This window comes from Corvus hawaiiensis, chromosome 5 (genome assembly GCF_020740725.1).
Source record: "Corvus hawaiiensis isolate bCorHaw1 chromosome 5, bCorHaw1.pri.cur, whole genome shotgun sequence".
Taxonomy (NCBI): Eukaryota; Metazoa; Chordata; class Aves; order Passeriformes; family Corvidae; genus Corvus; species Corvus hawaiiensis.
In genome coordinates this window covers 37,315,460-37,339,281 of record NC_063217.1, presented here as the reverse complement: position 1 = coordinate 37,339,281, position 23,822 = coordinate 37,315,460, and the positions used below count along the sequence as shown (strand labels likewise).

Genomic DNA, 23,822 nt, shown 5'->3' with positions numbered 1-23,822 from the left:
TTAAGTGGTATGAAGCTCTTTGGTTATGTTTTCCACTAGGTTTTGATACCTATTTTCCTAATCAAGTTTTACTTGCCAAAATGCCATTTTATAAAAAAATTTTCCACATTAAAAAAAACCCAATAGCAACTAATAGCAATTTGATATTTATCAGATTTTAAAAATTATGTAATGGATTTATGAGTTTATCCTATACTAATATATTGTTTTATGCTGTGACAATAGTGCTAGGCATACAGAAATGAACTTCAGATAAAGTCAAACTGAAATATTTTTATTCTAGGGATATTAAGTGCTTCTGAACTTCATTATTTTCATAACATTTATTTTTACAGGCCACTAGTTTTTCTATGATGTCATAATGAATGTAATTTTATGATATTTTTATTCTGCTGAGGCAGTAAAAAAAATTTAGAAAGATGTTTGTTATGATGTTCAATTTTAAGATTACATTCTGCATCGCAGGAGTTTTATATCTGCAAGCTCAATTATTAGTTCCATTCCTAATTGCCAGTGTTTTCTGAATCCTATCTACACTCCCAAAATCCGTGTCCCAGATCGTGGCTCAACCATCTGCTGTCCAAGCTTCAGGACTGATTTCTGCCTCGGTCACGGGATGAAATCCTGGTTTAAAAAAGTGAACGGGAATTTTGGTGTTTACTTCAGAAAAGGTCAGGATATTCCCCTACATTTCTCTTCCATGGTCTTCAAAAGGATACCTGTGCAATTTAGTCTTTCACTTAGCAATTCAGTACACCCCACATAATCAGAAGTTCTGCACTGACTGGCCTTTGTTGGAATCATATTCTTCAAACTGGTTCTTACTCTGAAGATTTCTATTTTTTTGTGACATTCATTCTGTTAATTCAGCTGCCTTGGACAGCAGCAGTCTCTGTCTCATACCTCACAGTAAATCGCGCTGGTAAGGAGTGACAGAAATGCATCAGCCCAATCTAGGTCTAAGCAAAGCCATTTTATTTGGCATCACATCAGTAAGAATTGTTCAGCATGAAACATTTTTTTCTTATAGGGTATTATATTCTCCTTTCAAAACAAATTAGGAAGGAAAACTAAGGAGCATCAGTTCGTAATATATGCATATGCATATATGAAGTGTCAATAAACATTAACTATTGTTCGTATGTTGGTTTTTTTCCATCCAGAGAAATGTGGGATAAAAGATTTGAGTTTCTTTCATGAGGACTCCGGTGGACTTGAACTATTACAGACCACTCAGCAAAAAAATTCTGTGGTCCTAAACAGTGAACAGTAAATAATATAGTAGCTCTGATATGGATAATTTTATGTGGTTGCAAATTTGACAGATCTAACTGAACTAAGCAGAAAGAGAAGAATGGTTGTGAGCAACAGAATCCTAGCAAAATTCTAAATGAAAGAAGTGCAAATGGAATATATCCTAACCACAGGGAAGGAGAGAAAAAAGCAGAGATAATGAAGAGGCCAGAACCAGGACTGAATGATGTGTCAGAAGAATTATACAGAACCTTTTTTTTGCTTGGTTCAGAAATTTTGCAAATATCTTTGGTCAAGGAAAAAAGAAAAGCTGAAAACCTATTACACCAGGGCCAAACAAAAAATTGAAAAAAAAAAAAAAAAGAAAGTGGAATGTTTCTCAAAGTAGAAAAATGTCTTTGCTTAGCTCCACAACATGTGCCACTTAAGAGTCCTGCCTTTGTCTTAGACCCAGCAAGTTTACAGACTTGCCAGGTACATATCCAGTGCTTCCTAGACAAGACTACTGTGTTGCTCTCTTGCAGCACAGCACTGAAAAATTAATATGCAGCAGCTCCCCAGGAAGACGGGTGGCTACCCCGTTAGATACTCTTCTCTGCTGCTCCACTACTGAGTATTGGAGAAAGGCAGCAGATGGAGTGAGTCTCAGCACTGCAGTTGCAGCAGTTGCTGGTCTAAGTGTGAAAGAGTTGATGTCAGCTTTTGCCTTTCCTGACTGAAATCAGAACCACCTGCATAAACTTGGCTAACGAAGCTGAGTGGAAAAAGAAAACACTTTCACTAGCAGATGTGAGCTTCAGCAGCCAGCAGAAGCTGTGGCGTTGTTCCCCACCTGAAGCAGCATTCAGCTGTGGACCTCCTTTCTCTTCCTGTATTCCATTTCAAATTCAAAGCCAGGTTAGCTGTGGTTTAATCTATTTGACTGGGTGCTTGAATGGATCAGAAGAGACATACCCACAAAGTTATCTCAGCTGGGGAATGAGATAGACAAGCAACTAAGAGCACTGCTCTAATAATTCATTTGCAGTATGTGAAAGGTAAACTCCAGTTCATTTTGATATGCACTGTGAATGTCACAGAGAGTGCCTAGTAGGAAGATAGGAATCCCTTGAGGTATTGTGGTTTTGCTGAACTGTGCAACAAACTACCTGATGGTAGTTTCAGATTAAAGCTAAATATAAGTGTGCGCACAATCCATAAAGTGGATTTTTGTAATGCAAAAGAAAGAAAAACTATCGAGGGCTTCCTAAAAGAAATATTTTTTTCCTGAATTGAGGTAACATTTCTCGTGTTCGTAAGTCTAGTCTAACCAGGGATTTAAGTGTGCGAAAGGCGCAAAAGTGCTGACTCTATGAATGTTGTGCCTACGTGTGTGAACACGCTGGTGTGTAAGCATGAGATGGTGCATTTTTGTCTCTTATCCATATTCTTTGGTAACAACAATGTTCGAGCTGCTGGACTGGCATGATTTCCATGAAATGTCCATGCTGAAACCATTAGCATAGTGGAAAAAAATGTATTGTAGTCAGTCTATATGATTTTTCTTTTCCCCAGAAAGCATGAATTACTTTTCTTTGGAGTCAGTATCTAGATTGATTTACCAAAATCTGAATATCGATCCAATATCGATATCCAACTGAGACGGACAAAGCTCTCTAACAGTTTAGAGTTAGTAAGTGCATGTTTTATTTGGCGCCAGGCTCTGCGTGGGATAGCTCCCTAAGATGCAGGGCCCCAATACAAGCAAACATGATACCTTTTATTCCCAAATATTATGAATATCCAAAATACAAATGTATATTCATAACATTAACACTTCCCATTCTCTGCTTCGTATGGAAATGAGCTTCAATGTCATTAAGCATGAGTAGTGTGTGTCCTGAATGGAGTCGGTGGTCTCAAATTGGGTCAGTGGTCTCAAAAAAGATGAAGTAACTCATCTTCCTCATTTTGACCTTTTTGCTTCTCTGAACTTTAACAATCCTAACTACTTTAGTGACCTGTAAGTTTCTTCTTGCATGACTTTTGGATGGGTTCCCACCAAGGGAGGAAATTGGTAATTATCCTTGTTCTCTATACCAACTCATCAATGTTTCTACTCCTCATTCTAAGCACAGCTAAGCAAACATGCAAATGACAGATCATCAGTTATTTGGTAATCAGTTACTAACATCTTAAAACCCATTTCAGGTCCAGCTCTCCTAACTATCTTAATTAACTCTCACTGGGCCCAAGTTCTTTCTTATTCCAACTAATCTCGACACAGCTAGCCTATAACTAAAATCTTTATGTTTCTTCTAAATCTATGTTTCAAGATCACGTCCTTTTTTTGCTGTTGTTTCTTCCACGGCCAGCTGTGAGTAACCCAAAAGGAGCATTTTTCTACTTCAGGTCATCTTCACACTACACAGGCTCCTCTGACTGTGGCATGTGCTGTTTAGCAAATGGGCTATGCAGGCCGCAGTATGCTTGTGTCATTAAAAGGTACTGTCAGTAGTGTGGGATGTGCAAGGGAAATCAAGCATAAGTAGTAAATTCAGGCCATAAAGAATCCTCTTTTATAGTTTCATCTGTCTCAAACTGTCCCAGAGGTAAGAGTTTACTTAAAAATATTTGTCTCCTTTTAGCAGCCCTTAAGATGTCTTTTGGGGAAAGCTTTTCTTACTGTACCCCTACGGCTTTATAAACATGTTACGATTCCCAGGAAGGCTGAGTAGCTGTTTCTGAAGCTATACAGAAAGTTTTAATAAGGGAGAATTACTTCAGGATTCTGAGTCAAGGAAATAGTGTGCCTGAGAAATAATTACGAAGGGAGTGATAATTATTAAACTACTATGAAATTAAAAATTAATAGCATAATAAATAATGAATAAGTATTAAGAAACAAGAAAAGAACTAAGCATGCAGAGTTCAACTGTTAATCCATGCAGAATGGAGGATCTGCTGAAGAATCTTGATATGACTTTAGATAGTAGTAAAATATAGTCTGACCTTGTAAGTCATTGATAATTCTAATAATTGATTTACTGTGAAATATTTTATGGATATAGAGAGGACTGTGGCTTAAAAATGATATGCCTTAATGAAATTCCAAGAATCTATTTACTTAAAATAAGAATCTTATACTTGCTGAATAGAGATGATTTAAAGCTTAGCAAAACTGAGCTAAGTTAAGAAAATCTGAATAAACCTTTATGGACCTCTGTGGAATATGTGTCTTGGATCTGGGATGCAGATATTTCATATTCTGATTCCAACACATCTGTCAATATGGATGTAGACCACACAATTCGGATTTTACCAGTGTCTGATAGCCAACAAGCAGTCAGTCTAGCAGCCAAAATATTGCTAGCTATGGAGATTTGCTAACAGAATCCTGGGGCAATTGGACTGTGATGATGTTCCTCTGCTACAACACTTCATTTTTCCTCTTGAAGAACAGCTAGAGACAAAGAATTAGCATGAAATTAGGTACTGAGAGACAGCAGGAAAGGAGAAAAGGAGAGTGAGACTACTTCAGTGGCTAGGATATGCTCAACCTAATGGCTGACTTACTTAGATTCAGATCTCTTAATACAATAGAGAGCTTCTCCCAGAGCTCCTCTGTCCTCTGGAAAGTCATTTCTTAAGCACCTCAATTCCTCTACTCTCCCTATCCCCATAGAGATCCTAAGTTCAAAATGAGTTTGAAGATTGTATTAGACAGAGTATTTACCTCTCAGTGTTATTCTAAACCTCTGCTGTGTTTTACATTTTTAGACTTATAAAAACCAGAATTTGTCATCTTATATGGAAAAGATAACATATTGCAAAAGCCAGCTGACATGCTTTTTTCTATAGAGCTGAAAGTAATGACAGTTCTTTCTTCTCAAGACAAAAGTTAGAGGCTCTTCTTCCAAAATGAAGCAATAGGTGGACTCAAGAAACAGATTTTGTATGGACTGATGTAACATGGCTATTGCACCTTATGCCTTTGACTGTTTTCTAATGTTTAATACCTTGGATTCACTGGTTCTTACTAAATGGTTGTCACTGCAATGCTTTGAGTATTCCTATCTACTCTCTGTACAACGATAAATACTTACTCGAAACAAATGTCTGTTGCAGGACAACTCACACTGAGAGTAGTTCATGACATGTAATACATATTGTGAATATGATCTTACTGCAGGCCATCACAGACCTTCCCTTTGCCATACTTTTCCAGCCCTTCTGTAATGCTGGTTCTGGCACTTGTCTCATCCCGAGTTGGGAAACTTCAGTGCGCTAGGTAGCAGAAAGCTAGTCCTTTAAATACCTGTGTATAAAAGCCCCAGACAGATGAAGTTGGATCAGTATTGTCCTGAGACAAAATCATTGATCATGTAATTAATTAAGGCTTTTATTATGGGTCCTGCATACATAAACCCTAATGTTTTATCTAGTACACAGGGTGGGATCACCCTGGCAAAGGTTATTGCCTCAGTGAAGTGTGGCCATTGACTCCAAGTATCTTCAGACAAAATTGGTGAAAAAAAAGAAAGCCCCCCCAAAAAAAGACTTTTTATTTTTAAAGTTATTAATGTTTAAAGGAAATTTTCTGAGGACAATTTTATCTTCTAACTGAAAAAACTGCTTAGGTGAAAATAGACAGTCTCAGGAGGAAATAAACTGTACTGCCATAAGAGGGATCACATAGACCACCAGCACTTTCCTTTTGCCTTTTGTTGCGTGCTTTCTTTTTTCTCTGCATCTGCTAAAATAAGATTGCAATTAACATCTCTTGGCAACAGTGTGTTACGTATAACACTGCAATCAGAGTAGTGGATGATTTTCACAGAGAGGATGAAGGAGAATGAAATATATAAACTGAGTTTTCCATAAGGTAATAATGTCCCTTTTACTTTCTCTCCTGTTTGAGTCATTATCAGAATCACCACAAGAAAAGCAGTCTACTTGATTTTACCTTGTTCAGTAAAGACATTTCCTTTTTATTCTTCCAAGAATGTGACATTGTCATCTCTGCTTTACTTATTACTTAAATACCGCTAAATGCTATTTTTTTTCCTTTGCCTTCCAGTGATAAAATTTTTTGAACAAAAAATAAAATTCATAAATTATGTGCCTGCAAATTTCATTGTTTAAAGAGACTGTACCCATAAAACTGATTACATATATGTAAATTTAGCTGAAATTATTTTCATACCTTTCTAAGAAGGTGTCAAGATAATAAAAAAGCACTTGGTAAGTGCAGTCTCTGGAAAGTTTCCAGTTTGCACTTTAGTATAAATTGCAATTTGAATGTATTTTGCTGATAAAAGCTGCTTGTAAAACCACTCATTTTTCCCTCATCATAAAATAAATGACACACTGTATCTATACAGCCTGAATAGAAATTATGATTTTCCAGCATCTAGCATATAGAACTAGACAAGTTCTCATGTGTATGGCACTTGTCTATGTATCTAAAGCCAAGATTCACTAAATGACTCTGGGAATGTACTTCCATTCAGCTTTTCTGTCAAGTCACAGTCTGTGGATATCAGCAGCATATTGGGGGAAATAAGTGCTGATGCCATCACCTGTCTTTGACTACATAAATTCCTGGACAGGAAGGAAGTGTCTTTACGTAGCTTTTTTTGAAAAAAATACTGAGGCAGGTGGTAAACTTAACATTGGTGTAAGACTGATAATGACTGCAGTAAAAGACAGTTGAAAATAAATATGGAAAAGAGGAACTATTTCCTTTTCAGCTTGACAGATTTGCACATGCAGTTCCCATGTCCCTCAGAATGGAGAACTGAGCTGCATTGAGCAGGGCCTTTGGAGGCTGGAGAACCCAGCACAACGGCACGGCAAAGAGAAATGCACAGATCCGTGATGAGGATGGAGTAACCCCCTGCACTGATACAGGCTGGGGGTGGACTGGGTAGGCAGCAGCTCTCCCAGGCCAGGGAGCCTGGGAGATATCAAGTTGAACATAAGTCTTGTGATGTGAAAGACTTGTCACGTGCTGTACTGTGTTAGCAGAGGCAGAGAGGGGAGAAGTATAAACTAAAGAGACATCTAGATGTAACATTTCCACTTCCAGGAGAGGTGATGAATTTTTATTCAATGAATCTTTAAGGTAAAATGCTCAAATTTTGATCAGTGCAGGGGTAACAATTCCGGCCTCTTTGCCCTTGAGAAAAATGCCTTGTTGGAGTCAGACAATGCCATTTTGTGCATCTAGGAGCGGTCACATCCTCAGCCTGCCATAGACTCTGTTCTCCAAAGTGTTTATAATTTCTGCTTTTTCAGTGAAGGAATGAGCAGCTTCAGAAATTTCACACCCATAGACTACCTCCTGGATAAAATGTACAAGCTTCCTTTTTGGAGAAATGCTCAATGAAAAAACCCGAGGGAGTTAAAAGGTCACGTCTTAAAAATCACTTCTATAGACTCAAAAAGAGTGGTTTAGGTGTTTCTCAACACAAGTAAGGGTTTGTGGCGTTGTTGGCAGAGTAAGGCATCAAAGTTATGTCTCCTTTAATCACTGTCATTATCATGCTGGCAGCAAAATGGCTGAATATAAGGCACTAGGTCAGGTGAAGGTGAGACTTAGAAGGGCCACAATCTACAGGTTGTTAAGCAACTTTTTTGACTATGGGGGAACAAATGGGAAAAATTGTGTTTGGGATGTGCATATTAGGAAGTCAGATGGGGAGTGTGGAGTTTAGGAAACGTGCTGTTCATCAAGATTGCAATTATCAGAAATGGTCGCATACAGTATCTACCAGTTCTGGTGGTGAGTGTAGCAATCATAGCTCCACTGTTTCCAGGACCACTACATCCAATTCTTTGGTCCAAAAGGCATTATTAGACCTAAGAGAGTTCTGAGCAGCATCACTCAAGTGCAGGTGTAAAGCATCATGCATGATGCAGGAATAAAGCCAAGACTCATTTGTGCCTATTAGTCTGCTATTATATATAAATTCATGCTACTGTATATTGGGCTTTTTGCAGCTATGATTGAAATTATCTGTGATTGAAATAAAATTTAGGTGTTGCACAATGGCCCAGGGAAGCCATTAATGTTACATGGGAATGCGGCAAAGCAAGACCATCCTTGTAACATAAATGGTTCATATGTGATTTTTCTGGTTGTTATGATTCTACTTCACTTCCCAAATTGGTCACTGCGGATATGCCTGTGCATGCAAAATATGAAAATTATCAGAAATGTTGTTGTGTCACTTCAGAACACAAGATTTGATGAGCCATTTTGCTGTACTGTTGCTGACGCTGTTATGTCTCTATATTTAGACACAGTTATTTTTTGAGCTCTGGTTACAGTGAACAGTTTTCCATTGGGCATGAAACACTGATGAGACATGTACTGATGAGTTTCTACATACTATGCTGAAGCTTCATGTTAATTTGCTTCACAGGGAGAATTTTGAGATTTTTTTTCTGTTTTACAAGATATCTCAGAAGCGCTTTCCATCCTGTGTTGTAAATAAATTTAATTTGAAAACTCTTCTTTGGTCACTTACTGCATACCAGCTGCAGTTGCTTAGCATTACTTTAAGAATTCATTTTATCTAATCTGTCATAGGCCAGAGAAATAGACTTCACATCAAGTTTTGAAAACTGCTTTTTTAAAATTTTGGTTCTTGTGGAGTGTCCTAAAGGCATATCTGCCTGCAGTATCTCATAGAAACCAAACCCCTCTAATCTGATTAAATTTGCTTCATAATGAAGATTTGAATAAAAAAAAATAATTTGGAGAAAATACTGTTATCTCGAAGAGGAGAGTATCACAATAAATATAGTCCTTCTTGGGTAAGACCACCTTTTCTTTCTGATTTGCCCTGACAAAGTTCTAGATCTGTACCTGTAATTTTGGTGCTGTAACACAGAGCAGGCCACTCAGCTGCTTCCTCTGGTGAGGACATACCCTTCCACCTGCTGCTCAGCATCAGCATCGTATTTTTCCTCTCTGTCCACCACAGGTAAGTCCCACAGCTGTGCAATTGCTTTATCTTTTGCTGACATCTTTTAATGTCCCTACCCTCTAACTGCACCCAGGCTTCCAAGGTTTCTGTATTATCAAATGCCTTGACTTTTTTGTGGGCAAATTAAATGGTCCAATTACTTTTTTAGTACAGGCATGAGCTTCATCTTTCCAGGGCTGTGGGTTGCACTCACATCTTAGAGCATGTTTGGCCACAGAAACGCGGTTTGGCCAAAGCAATACAGAATACGACAGGCTGGTGATTAGCCACACTGTCCTCTGGACTTATTACAGTAAAACCCTCCTCTCACCTAAATGCTACAGAATTGCATGGAGACAAGCACACTTGTAGCCACATCTTGAGAACCATGAGGCCTCACATGCAGCTAACAGCATCTGTTTCTCCTGCTTCTCCACTCAGGGCCACAGTGAAAAACCAGTACATGTAAGTTGACCCCATGCAACCTAGTATAGTGTGCCTAGGTGTAACATATTTTCCTGTTTTTCCTTAGATGAAAATTAATACCAAGGTAAATAGGCCTGAAATATGGGTTGTGAAGAAAAATGTAGTGCCTTCAAAATATTGAAAAAATGAAGTTTTAGTCAAAATCACAAGGTTTGAACTCTGACAATTATAATGTAAGTTCTCAGACAAATGAGTAAGAGTGTAACTCAGCTTTGGATGGAGTGTTTGGAAATCACTGGAAATCCTGAAATTTTAAACCAGGTTTCTGTTCAGTATCAGATGAAGCATCACAGTAATGTCTTAATTTCTCAGAGATTTTTGATGCATCATGTTATGTAAATGCACTTTAGAAAAATGAGAAGAATGCCCTATTAGTTCTCATTAGTTAATATCATACATGGGGTATGGAATACAATTACAGACACTCATTAAAATGGCACAAAAACAGGAGAATCTTAAAAAGAAAGGGTAAGTTGTTTGTATATCTCAAAGGAGAAAGTGGAAAATAATGAAAATAAAATTTTCTTATTTGTCATAAGGATTATGGTAGAAAGGAAAAAAAGGAATTTCTACCTTATCATTAAAGAAGAAATGTCAGAGTGAAAAAAATTACTCTGCTATAGGATATTTATCACAAATTTTAGAAGGTTTTTAAGGATTATCCAGATATAAGTATTTGTACAATAGAAGTGCAGGCTAAGTATTTCCAATTTATTTTAGGGAACACTTCAAAATATCTCTATCAATATCTTCCTACGCTAAATGGAAATTATGAGAGAACCTTCCTTTCTCTTAGGGCACCACTGCAATTGTGATAAAACTCAGTGTTGAAAAGCACTCCTTAATTTTGATTGTAACAGGACACTCCTTACAAACACCACCTTTTTAATTTTCTCTCCCTGACATTTCAGCAGAATCCAAATTAATCACTCTAATCTTAAATTTTAAGACGTGCTTAATCATATTTGAGAGCAAAAATTAAAAAATATATGGATTAGAATGGAAGAGTTTTAGCTTTTTATTTCCCTCAAGAGAATATATAAACTATGTATTTTTAGGCTTTGCTTTTCAGGATTATTGTGCTTGTGATTGTTCAATTATTGATGTTGTTTTTCACAATTAAAAATTAAAATATACTTAATTATATTATTAATGTTAATCCCCTCCTTTTTCAAATAATTCCAGAGATGAGCTAAATATCTCAGTTCAACAAAGGCTTTAATTCAGTATCATAGAACCATAGAATTATAGAATTATAGCATGGTTTGAGTTGTAAGAGACCCTAAAGATCACCTAGTTCCAACCCTCCTGCTGAGGGCAAGGACACCTTTCAGTCAACCAGGTTGTTCAGAGCCCCATCCAACCTGGCCTTGAACACTTCCAGGGATGGGGCATCCACAACTTCTCTGAGCAACCTCTTCCAGTGCCTCACTGCCCTCACAATAAAGAATTTCTTCCTGATATCTACACCGGTGCTCTTTCAGTTTGAATCCATTCCCCCTTGTCCTGTCACTGCATGCTCACATCTAGTTTGCACACCTGGCCATTGGATGCTAAGAATGCTTTCAGCTCGCTCACATTGCCCCCTTGCTGGATGAACTCGGGCAGGGATAACTTGGCTTGGCAACCTTGGGTCCCTTTTTCCTGACTGAGCCAGGCTGTGCTTAGTGCACAGCATACAGACCTTTGGATTTCAGTAGTGCTTCAGATTGCACACTGTAAATGTGGTCACGGCACCTGCTGAGTAAGTAAAACCCCTGACTGAACAGTTTCTGAATTATTTCAACACTATATTTTCTTAAGGTATCTAAAATAGAAGTTTGTTCAGTCTTTAGGCAGTTTTGGTTTGTTTGCCAGTTATTTAAGACTGCATTATCTTGCACAATGCACTTGTATGTTTTAAACCTCTTCTGAATTCAGTGAGAACATTTAAAAAACACCCCAACTGTGACATTTATTATATCAATAAATGTAAATGTCTTTTCAGTTGTAATCACTTTCCTACCTGTATTGTAATGCTTGGTGCAGTAACATAAATCCTTTTCTTCTTTCAACAGAAACTGTGGCAGAGTGAGACCTTCTGCAACTTGAACCGCTCCCTTTTCTTGCCACTCAAAAATGAGATCATTCATTGTGTATCCAACTAAAACAAAGAAAAAACCCAAATAAACTCTAAATCAGCTGCAAACTTTGAAAAGCAGTAACATATCAAATTACAATATTTTAAGTAACTGTTATAAAAAGGAGGTAATACAGAGGGTCTGCTTGTACCAGTTAATCACAAATTTTTATCTGCCATTGTATACCATACTGAATTAGAAGAGAAACAAGGGCTGTCTTATGAAACTCTTTTTAAATCTTAATACTTAGATGGTCTATTAATGGATTCAACAAAACCATCTAAATTACCTAAACATCCAAATCTCTTGGGTGCTTGGGAACATCTTGCCCTCCCCAACCCATGAAGGATAAAATAGGCCTTTACACTCAGGCCTCTTCCTCCTTTCACTTGAGGTGAAAGTGGATTGTCAGAGTTATGTTTATGGATTTATGTCAGTTTGAATGGTTAGGTGCAAATTTTTCAAAGACAGCAATGAATTGAAAATTCTGCAGTTCAAAAAACTGCTTTTCTCTGAAACTTGAACAACACATGGGAAAGCAATTGGTTTTAGTCTTCTCATATTAACTGACTGTGACATATTAAAAAGCCCTCAGCTTTAATATTCAGACGCTGCACTTATCCATACCTCATGCATGTGTATAAGATTAGATATAACAGAAAAAGACATACTAATCAAGGCCCAGACTTTGCAAAGGACAAGTACTTTTTCCTTCTATTTCCCTCTCTCACATGAATATTTGCATGGGATATCATCAGGGAAAATATCCCAGTTTCTTCTGAATATGTGATCTGTTATCTTTCCCAGGCATTTTATTCTAATTTTCTTTCTGAATAAATTTTATCTGGTTATTACAACTGGAAAAAAAAAGAAAAGGCTTCATATTCTCATTCAAATTTGAGCCACATATACCACAAGGAACCAGAAGCTAAAAGGAGAATTTTTCATCTAATTTACATAGCTTTCAGCTTCTTTGTAATATTTCCGTTCTGCTTTAGGCCAATGCTAATGAGCTGTTGAAAATAACCTGTTGAGAACTGGAAATTCTTTTAACCTTTCAGTAACACATTACTGTTTATAGTATATTGATCAGAACCTTCTAAAAGTCTGCTCAAAATTACTGAAATTTTGAGTTTCAGTGAAAAAAAGTAACCTCTTTGCTGGGTGGGCATAAATCTTACCTCTGTTATATTCAGTGACTTCATTACTCTTTTAATACACCTATAAATGGCATTCAGTGACCTGATCTGCTGACCTGAAAACTGAGATACACTTTATCTTTTCTGATCTACGTTGAATGAAACTAGGAGCTAAGAATTAGTGGTTTTGAATGTAAAAATGTTTTTGACACTTCTTCCTTCTAAATTCTTGATGTTTCTTTTTGGGAAAACCTGTATACAAGGTATTCACAGGAACTCAGGCTGACTGTTGGTTTACTTGGTATTTTTTTTAAGGCTGGACGAATATGATAAAAATGAGACCATATCCTTTTAAATGAGTTTGAGATCAGACATTACCCAAGTCACTACAAGCATATATAAAATGTGCAAGGAGATGCTAGTTTTTCTTATTGATTGCATGATATTCCATAAACACAATCTTAAAATTCACTATAAAGTGCCATAAACTGTGAAAAATTAGAGGTATATATCTTATCAAACTTTGCATGAATTCAGACAAAAAGCCGTTGTGTGTAAAGCAGATTGCCATTTGAAGCCAGAAGTGATATTCCCTGAGCAAAACTCATTGAACTGGCAAGAAACAACTGCTGTGTCAAAATGTATTTCACTAAATCAGATTCATTCATCTCTAATGCATGCTTTTAATTTTGATTATCTACCCTGCCCACTAATTCTTCTATAATGTAATATATTAAAAATAACAGCAGTGTATTCGAAATGTTGGTGTAGTAATTAATTTTTGCCATGTTTACATTTTAAATGTCCAAATATAGCTTTAGCATTCAAAATTGTAACTTCAGTTTTGTAAGTCAAGGTCGTTGTCATAAATTAAAGGTGTCTTAAAATATAGAGAACTTAATGGAGATGTGAGTTTATGTTATACCAAATAAATTTAAAATAGTATAATTTTTCCACTAGTATGTTAAATTGAATCAGCTTGAATTAAATCAAAAGAAAATATGATTTTTCAATTAATTTTATGAAGAATACCTGCTGATTAGCACCGTGCCTAACACTCAGAATGCTTATTGTACTGTGTGTGTTGTGCATAAGGGGAAAAAGGCATTTCTACAGAAAATACTCTTAAAACAATCAGTGGTTACCATACTGGAGTATATGTACTATTACAGTTTAGGTATGTGGTGTTCTACATGCAATGAGCCTAAAATACAGTCCCCTGGCAGACTAATTTTGGGACCTCTGCTGATTATTTGTAATAACTGTTCCTGTCCTCTTCTAAACATACTAAACCTGAAGTCCACTCGAGCTTTTGGTTCGTGGCTACTTGCTACCTGATTAACAAATGTGCATTATCTTTAAAGGAATTACAAAAATCTCATTCAGTAAATTCATAAATGTAACAAAAAGTCTAAATGCCTGTTGCTGCTATTGGTGTGCTTTTGAAGATTAGAAATGCACTGTCTGTATTTTCCAAATGATCTATGAGATAAAAAATCTGAGAAGTTGTGTTCCATTACATGGTTCCCACTGTGGGAATGGAGCAGTAAAGTGTGGTTCTGAGATGTGAAGGCTTTGTTCTGAATGGATGTGTGGTTACCAGTACAAACTTGTGCTATAGGTTAGTTACATTGTTAGACATATTCTCTGACTTGTAAGAACTGAACTGCAATATGTAGTAATAAAGAAAAAGACATTTCTCTTTAGGGCCCATAAGGGGTAAGATAATGGTGTCTTTATTGCTGTGTTAGGTCCATAAATTCTGAACACACAGAAACTAACAGGCAGGAGAATTGGCACAATCTAGGACCCTGAATTTGAGGAAGTAGAGAAACCAGTTTGCAGGAATGACATTGAATAAGGAATCCTATTCCTTGAAGTATTTCAAGTCTAGATTCACACCTACAGAAGTCCTACTTTCTTGATGGTACCTGTTTCTGGATTCTCCTCACATTTGTTATGCCACAGAAGCCCATGACAAAAGTTAATGCAGTGATGAGTTTTGAAGTTTAGTTACATATGTTTAAATTAGCAAAAAATATTGAAGATGATACTTTATTATTTTCTATGCAGCTAACATTTCCATCAGGAGAACACTTTATTTTGTTTTCCTATGGAAATAATTCCCGTTGCCCTCCACACAACTCTAATAGTATAGAAAGAGATTACCCAAAGCCAAATCAGAGGAGGGCTTTTATCAACTAAACACAACTTTAAATGTGTTATCTCTGCTTGTAGATGGATGGAGCTTATTCTGTAGTAAGCATAAGTGCCTAGCTCTGGAATCCTGACTTCTTCTTGGGATAAGACTTGAGTGTGTTTTTTCTCTGTCTTGCTTTCATTGTGTTCTGCCTTCAATGGGAAATGTGGTGCAAATCCCCAAAGACTGTGTGTCCAGAAGATAAAACTGAATTTACTTCTAAGAACAAGTGCCTTTCAGGGTAAACTTTTGCTACATGATGGTTATTCCTATTCTTTGTAAATTCTCGCTGTTCAGTCTTACTATGAACAGCTTACAGAAAGCAGCTTTCTTGCTGCTGCTTTATGAGCAGAACATATATATCTGTTACTTATTTGGATTTGCTGCAACCCAACATGATATTCAGCCTCTCATTAAACCAGAATTTTTTCTTTTTTGACTATGAGGTGGTGTTGGTGACTATTATAAATTGCTACCAGATATTTTTATTACCAGTGGCTGGGAAATAGAGTGTTATGTAGGAAATGCCTAGTGGCTAAATTTTATTGTTGAAAAAAGGACAGTCAGTCACTAGCCTAGGTAGTATATGTGGGTGCAGCTCACTGGTGCAAAAAGTGAATCTTTTATTCTACATGAATAGCTAAAAGCAATGGAGGCTATAATCTACCGTGGTCTTCAGGACCAGGCCAACCTAAACTAAATCAAGTGGGTTAGTAAAGACTTCTGCCACTGAAATGCAGTGTGCTAGGGTTTGGGTTTGCAGGGCATGGATGAGTGAAGGTTGAGAAAGTTGAGTTGTCAAACTGTGTTTTATGGGACAAACACCAGCTGCTTCAGCGGCTGAAGAAGAGGGCAGTTAGCAATGTATTTATTTTTGTCTACTGTGCAGTACTTGCTCTTAATTCTATACAGCTATTACTAATTATACAAAATCTAAGTGGTATGATCATAGAGTTATAAAGAAAGGACGGAAAAAACAACCTTGTTATGTTTGAACAGTGGTGCTCAGGAGTTACAGGACTGGCCAGGTTACACTAATACTCTCTGTAATTACTCAAAATCTGAGGTCTTGCACATCTAAAATGCAAAAGCAGGTTGTAAATGGTTGGTAGTTTTATGACAAAGACATCATCCCAGGAGGAGAAGGTTTCCAGGAGTATTTCTCAGGAAAACTCAAGAACTGTGTGAATGCATGTCACTGTAGCCTCTGTGCAAACAGTCCTCTTAAAGAGACAAGTAATTTTTAGGACCCTGAAGTCATTCCAGGTAATTAGCTAATGAAGCATATACTGGCAGACTGAGAACTCTGCCTGAGACGAACATAATGAACTGGCATACTAAGTAGAATTTAGAATTAGCTAGAAGGGAAGAGGTCCTGAAACAATTGGGAAACTTGGACCTGGCCTGCAGAAATTTTACTTTAGAAAATTATGTGCAACAGAGTTGGTGATAAGTGTGAAAAAATGAAAGTAAAAGTCTGTCACACTTACAGAGGGGGAAGGTGGAAGAGATAAGGCGTTGATGAAAAGTGGTTCTCAGGACTTGTGCCTGGAATACTTGATGGAGGGTTTTGAATATCTGGACATCAAACAAAATGAAATTGTAGTGATATTTTATGTAGTTGATCTAATCTATACAAAACTCTGGCAGATGGTGGACAACACAGTTATAGTAATTTTAGCCTTTAGACAGCACTGAAAATTGTTTAGCTAGAGTGAAAATTTTCAGCATTTTCAAAAATAATTTGATCCTGCTGAAACATTTCTAAGTAGCTAGGGCATCTACAGTGTCTTGAAAGAAAAACCAAACTTCCCTTAGTCTGACTCATCTTTCCCAGAAAAAAAAATCTTTTAAAAAATGGTGTTGCTAAGTTGTTATCGACACTCATATGAGGTCTCTGAAAGAAAGAATTAGATTGTATCTTAGTATTTTTTTTTTAACACTACCACTAACACTAAATATCACCTTTTCATTCATCCAGTTTTGAAAGTATAGGACTAAAGCCTGTCTTAAATAAATAGAGTTCCATTCGACCCATATCAGTCTCCATTACTCTATAGAACTTCTTGGAGCCAAGCTATTTATATCAGTTGCATGCTTAGAGAAGGAATATTTCATTTTAGCTAATTCTATATCAGTGGTAGGCATTAAAAGCCCATTATATCATAGACAAGACAGTGAACATCCAACAATTTTGTTTTGAAGAATTATGGAAGTGTCTAACATCTCTCCTCCTGCTTCTCCAAGGACTACACCATTACAGAAAAAACAAAGTTTGTTACTCAAGGCAAGCAGCTCCCCTGTACCTTTAGAGACTACACCTTGGAACCACCACTGTCTTGGCAATTCCAGCATAAGTCCTTTATCACATCTGCTGACACAGTTTTATTTGCTTTGCCCATCCACCTTTAGCATACCTTTCCAAGCCACGAGCAAATTTGTGATCCAGCTGAATATCGATATATCCTGTAAATTTTCTACTCATTCTGTTTTATTACAGGAAGGCTGTTCTTCCCTTGTGTCATTTTAAAATACCTACAGGTATACTAAAACTCAACTCTTTTCCTCATGTTCAATAAACAGACACATGTACAGCATGAAACAACTGAGCAGAGTATCTGGCTTTTTTGTAAAAGAGTTTAGTTCAACTACACAATTTATATTTTAGTTTTTAATCCCATTGATTTATCTAAATTCCATTCTCATTTCTTTAATTTTTAGTAAGGTACAGGTCCAAAAGGAACATTGGATTTAGTCATCAAACCCTTCAGTTCTTTAGGTATCCATCTGAAGCAAGGAGTACAGTCCTGTTGACTAGGGTTATTCCACTATTCTTCTGTTAGGCATCCCATCAGTTTGCCTCCAGGACAGGCTGCCTGCACATTACTGTTCCTAAGAACATGACAGACATTTGAATCATGCCCTAAATTCCCAGCAATATACCAGAGGGAAGACATGACAGAGCTAACGAATCTGGTTTTGGCTTGAGGTTAGAACAAATTCTTCTGCATTATGCACTAAATATATTAGCTTCAAAAATGAGCTGTGATTCATTTCAAGGCTAAATTTATGCCAGAGCTCCAAGAAAGCAGGATTTTATTCAATGTACTTCTGAGCTGCCTTGTGAAGTGTCTACCCCTTGCACTGTCCTCTAATTGTTCTGATGGAATCTCTCCCTAGGGAGTTATAAGTTTGTTCTTCTTAGCCCGAATTTTGGAAAAGAATAACATTTCAGGTCAGCACACTAGCACATCTCTCAAACCTACTTTTATACTAGTTTCTGTATGTCAGCAGCAGTTGTACAGTTACTACTGCCCTTTCATGCTGCATTGGTCAGGAGCTGAAGACTACAAGTATCTTGGTGTTTGTAGCTGTGTGTCATGTCTCACTTCAGATAGACACAATAGGTTGAGTCACCCATCTGCAGAATAAAACCACACATGAGCAGTTGATAATTTTTGTGCCACTGAAATGGAAAGGAGAGAAGCAGTACGGTTTCAATGCCTTCTGGCACAGACAGGCATTGGCCTAGTGTGTCCATAATTTCTGTCATTCAGGTAGAGACCTGAGGACTCCCTGGCAGATAAGAAATACACTCCAGTTATTTTATCTTTCTTATGGTGTCTTTGTGCTCTTTTGTCAAAGGAAAAATGTGCACATACTTTTTCTGTAATGCATTAGCTTGTACTGCTGCAGCTTGCATACCCATCTTTCCACTTGTACAGTCTCCAAATTAGAGACTGGGGGGAAAAAAATTGTGCAACTAAGCATCACTTAGTACAGAGGGAATTTTCTTTAACAATCCAGAAGACAGCAGCCTGATTGCTTAGAAAAACTAAAAAGCCTCCATAAATCAAAAGGGGGGAAAAAAGGGCCATGGTTTAATTTAATAATAAGCATCAAATTAAAATTATGAGGTAAGAAAATGTTTTATACCTTACCTATGTTGCTTTTCATAGTATATTTTTTTCTTTGGTAACTGAGTTATTCTTTTCAGTATTCTTTGGAAATTCAGGAGTATTAAATGTCACATAAATTTATAATTGTAATTTATGAATAAAGGAATGCTGTGAAGTAAAAGTGAAACTTAAAAAAGGAAGACAACAAGCTCTAGCACACAAAAGAAATAAATTTCTTTCCTGGGAGACAGGCCACAGAAATAAATATGTATCTAGCTGACATTTCTTTGTATCTTAGTCAAGCAGAATAAAACTAAAATTATCCCACATGGCTATAGGCTGCCCTGATGTAAGGCATAGAAATGTAGAAGGGATTATTTCATATGTGCATTTTCATTTGTTCCTTTTCTAAGATAAAAAAACCAGCTCATTCTAGTTGCTGAGAAATGATTTGTTAAAATAAATCCTTTAAAAATAGAAGACATTTCCACTTAAATATTTTTCAGACACTTCATGATATAAGTGAAGTACTTTTACCAGGGGCAAATTCAGCTGCTTTTTGACCTTGGAAAAAACATTACATGAGCCAGCTAAAAATAAAGATATCATTTGGGAAGAAAATCTATACACAAATTTTTCTCTTAGACTTTTCTATGATGGAGCAACAGTATCAATATTGAAGGAAAGCATCTAGTACTAAAAGAGATTACTCTTTAAAGGAGAGACAAAACCTATGATCTGTCTCTTATAATTGTCAGTCTTTGCAACCCAGTGGTAAAATGAGTAAAAGAAAGATGAGTGATTTATTCTAATTTGCTTAGTGACACATGCAGGAGCAAGGCTCGCAAGATCAGACACAGTTTACAGAAACGATGAGATAAATGGGCCTTGTAAATTCATAATGTACAATGTCCTACACAACTTGGCACTCAGTGGAAAAAACAGCAATGATCACCACTTCAAAAAGAAACATCTGGAAACATGGTTACTGCTGTTTTGCTCCTGCAAACACTTTGGTTTTTATAATATAGCCTGGTGGTCAGATAGTTTACTCAGGACATGAGAGGACTGTGTTCTCAGTTTTGAATCCAAATGTCTTCCACTTGCCCAGACAAGGCATTAATCACTAGGGTTAGTGCTTTGATCCCTCTGTTTACATTGTCTCACTGTGCACCAAAAAATGCAAGGCAGACAGCCAGAGCAGAGTATGACACTGTGGCCTAGAAATTAAAGATGCTTGGATGCATTCAGGCTCTCAGGGTTATGTCAGTTCTTACCTCGGGAGATTTGATGTGAAGCCTGGGAAAATGCCAAATGCACCCATCCTCCTTTTTTCTTCTAAAATTTAAATAGAAGTGGATGTCTTTTCTTAGCCAGAGAGTCTGGAATTTGAATGTTTCTGCTCATCCTTTCCTAAGTTTTGGAAACTGGTCAGAGTTTACTCTCATATAAACTATTCTTCCCAGCATGCAGATATTTTTTGTAACACTTCTAAGTTGTCTATTTCCTTTCCTGCCCTTTCTGTACAGAGAAACTGGCTATGGACAGGTGAATTCCTGCTCTCAAAGGTCTAAGATCTTGGAACTTAGGTCACTGGAAATATCTGCTTTGGATCTGTCCCAAAATAATTTCAGGGAACTGCTGCCTTGTTCTTGCAAACCTAACTGGTTATTCTGCTATCAGACATGTAAACATAGCCAGAGCTCCCACATGCTACAAAACTTTCTGCCTTAGTCTCTGTTTTTTGATGTCTGAAGTTACAGGTGAAATAGAATTAGACAAGGCGATATGGGAAAATCTTTATTACTTATAACTTCCCTAGGAAATCAAATTTGATCTTTCTCTGTGAATAAAGAATTTGAAGCACTCATCTGTATTTTCTTCAGCTCCTCTTTGTGAGATCTGCCTCTCTTTACCATGCGAATGCGCAGCTGGGAATTTACTCCCACTGAACTCAATGATTAAAAACAAGACTTCAGTGAAAAATGTTCTGCTGAAAAATACAGTAGAACATCTACAGTACTATTCAACTAATAAATGTTGGTTCCCTGTGGTGTAGTTTGTGGGAATTGTGGGCTCCTGCAAGGCTTCTATAAAACAAACCAGATGCCTGTCTGTTCAAGAATGCTCAGCTGTTGTCTGACCTGTCCTCACAACAGCTGAAAGAGAGGAAAAATGCAGCTGAGTTTTATGAAGCTGTTAAAGCCAAACTTTCATAACTTTTTAAAACATTTTTTTAATTACACCTTTTGCTTGCTCAGTCAAACTTCCTCTCTGTTCAGTGATACTTCCTCTCTGAAGCAAAATTATATTTCGTGAGTATACCTGCCATCTGCATGTGCTCTGATGCAACTGCCTCATGTTACTCTTTTGTTTAGTCACATTGCTGACATAGGTTATCAGTAGCACTGTCTGCTCAGGTTGGCTGTGGAGTTTCGCTTCAGTCCTGGATATATAATATTGTCCTAAATTCCTTGACATTTGCAGCAAATAACGATCTCTCCATTTTAGTCAAGAAAATTTCTGCTGTCAGATTCAGCTGTTGTCCTCCTATTGAAAGGCTGCTTCATGATGCTACCATCTGTCCATCGTAATAAAAGATAGATCTGGCTTTCATACTCACCCTGCAATATTTTATAAAAGCATACCATACAACTAGCAGTTCCGACATACTGACTGATAGATAATTACCTTGCCCTTCCCTTAGATGCTGCTTTCTTCCAGTAAAAGAAAAAAAAACCCAAAATACTTCAATAAAATTATGTGTGTTGTGTTTCTTATCTATTATATATTTCAAATTATCCAGTATGTTCATTCTATATGCACAATTCTTTTATTTTTGAAATATTTTACTTATTGGCCTTAAAACTGTAAATCTAGATCTTTTAGATGGATACTTCTTAATTTGTCTTGCCCCTGTCATTAATTTTCACAAACTTCAGATTGCTGGAAGTTTTCAAAGAATGTTTTACTTTATTTTATTTTATTTTTGTTCTTTGCATCATTAGGAAGATTTTTCTGCTAGAGCTCTCTTTGAAATTCATCTCATTTTAATGGAAACAGTAATTCCCAAATAATTCATATCACAAGGAAAATGAGAATGTAATGCATCAGACAGAATAGTTGATTTCTCCTTTTGTGAGCATGTTTATGCCTTGAAATGGCATAGCTGCTTTACATTTTCCATCCTCTTTTAAGTAGCAAGATATCAAGGCAGATGACAAATAAAATATATGATAGGTTAAAATACACTAATTTTATTTCAGATAAAATCCCATAAATCACTTCTTTAAGTTATTCTTATGTTTCCTTTATGCTCTCCCACATTATTCACCTCCTGTACGTATGAACACAGGAAAGACTTATGGTGAAACCCTATATGCAGAAATTTTGTATAAATTGTCACTGGGTACTTAAGTTTAATGGTAACTTCGGATTTACACAAAACTCTTGATTTTCAGTGCAAATAGGGATGAAAGAACCTCTTCCTCTTAAAATCATGTATATTTCACAGATTCTTTTGATAAAATAGAAGATTCATTCTGAAAATTTGGTCTTGTACCACTACAAGGGGTTTTCCTACCTCCTGTATAGCTGTTGTAATCCCTGCAAAAGTATGTATAGGATAATACATTACGCAAACTTACAGCTTTCCAGCTGCATTATACATGTTTGCACATCCATTGGAAAATTTTTGAGATCCATCGGACAGGAAAGTATTAAAGTCAATCTGAAAGAACACAAAAAACTCATTAAAAATATACCAAAAAAAAATGCCATAGAACTGTGCAGGAAGAATGCAGGAATACAATGGAAGCAATTAAAAATAGAATACATGTTTCAATAGAAAGCTCTCAAAAAGGGTCTATATTAGCTGAACCCATCTAACTCAGACTAGTCTGATAACATGGAAAAAAATTTTTACAAGCTTTCAGAAAAACAAGTTTTTCAGTAGGGTTGCCTAACTTTATGAGAAGTCTAAAGGAATGCAGTAACAGTGTGCCTTTTTTGTGCTGCAGCAGAATTATTGTACTATTCCAGTATTTCAAATCCTTGGCATAAAACCTACCCAAATTTGCAAGAATTTCATAACATATGTCAGCTGGAAATCATGGTGGCAAACTAGCTTTATGTGTTATTGTCCTAAAATAAAGTGCTTAAAATGTCAACACAAAGGTTTAAAGAAACATTTTATGATATTGATAGTAGACTGAAATATGCCTGTAATTTTGAACTGTTGCTGTGTATCAGTGTTAGTCTTAATACTTTCTCAGAAATTCGTTGCAAATTATAGGCATATAGGCATATATTTTAAATCAATACAATAATTTATCTTTAGAGAGATACTTCTCAGAGGAATCAGAAAGAAGAATTTATAAGAGGTAAAGGCACATGTTCTTGTGCCTTTATCTCTGGTCATTTCTAGGTGTCCATTCATCATTCAGGGCCATGAATCTACCTTCATTAATCAGTTCAGTTGATAGAATGTCCTACAAAAACTTTAGGAGCTTCAGTTCAATTCCTTACAAATAAGGCTTTTCTAGCATAGCAGTGCTCTAATCCCCCTCTCTTGAACCCATTCTCCTGTTTTTGGCAATGAGGCTAAAGGGAAGTGGGCAGTAGGTGGCAAGTATAGCTGTATATTTCTTTTACCTATCTTTATTTGCTGACCAAACCTCCTTGATTCACTGCTGCTATAATTTCTGTTTAACCAGCCAGTGACAGAGCTGCATAGGAGGAGTCTGAGAAGTGAAGTCAGACCCAGACCC

General features: G+C 36.7%; 1 protein-coding gene across 4 annotated transcripts in view; it reads right to left on the bottom strand.

The window, feature by feature from the left end:
• Positions 1-23,822, bottom strand: part of GLRA3 (glycine receptor alpha 3) — a 91,678-nt gene that overhangs the window by 16,475 nt on the left and 51,381 nt on the right. For all 4 annotated transcript variants that reach the window (XM_048304242.1, XM_048304241.1, XM_048304243.1 and 1 more), the window contains 2 exons: positions 22,701-22,783; positions 11,701-11,838 (listed from right to left, as the gene is read on the bottom strand). In XM_048304242.1, coding sequence (XP_048160199.1) covers positions 11,701-11,838; positions 22,701-22,783 — 221 coding nt within the window. The remainder of the gene's footprint in view (positions 1-11,700; positions 11,839-22,700; positions 22,784-23,822) is intronic.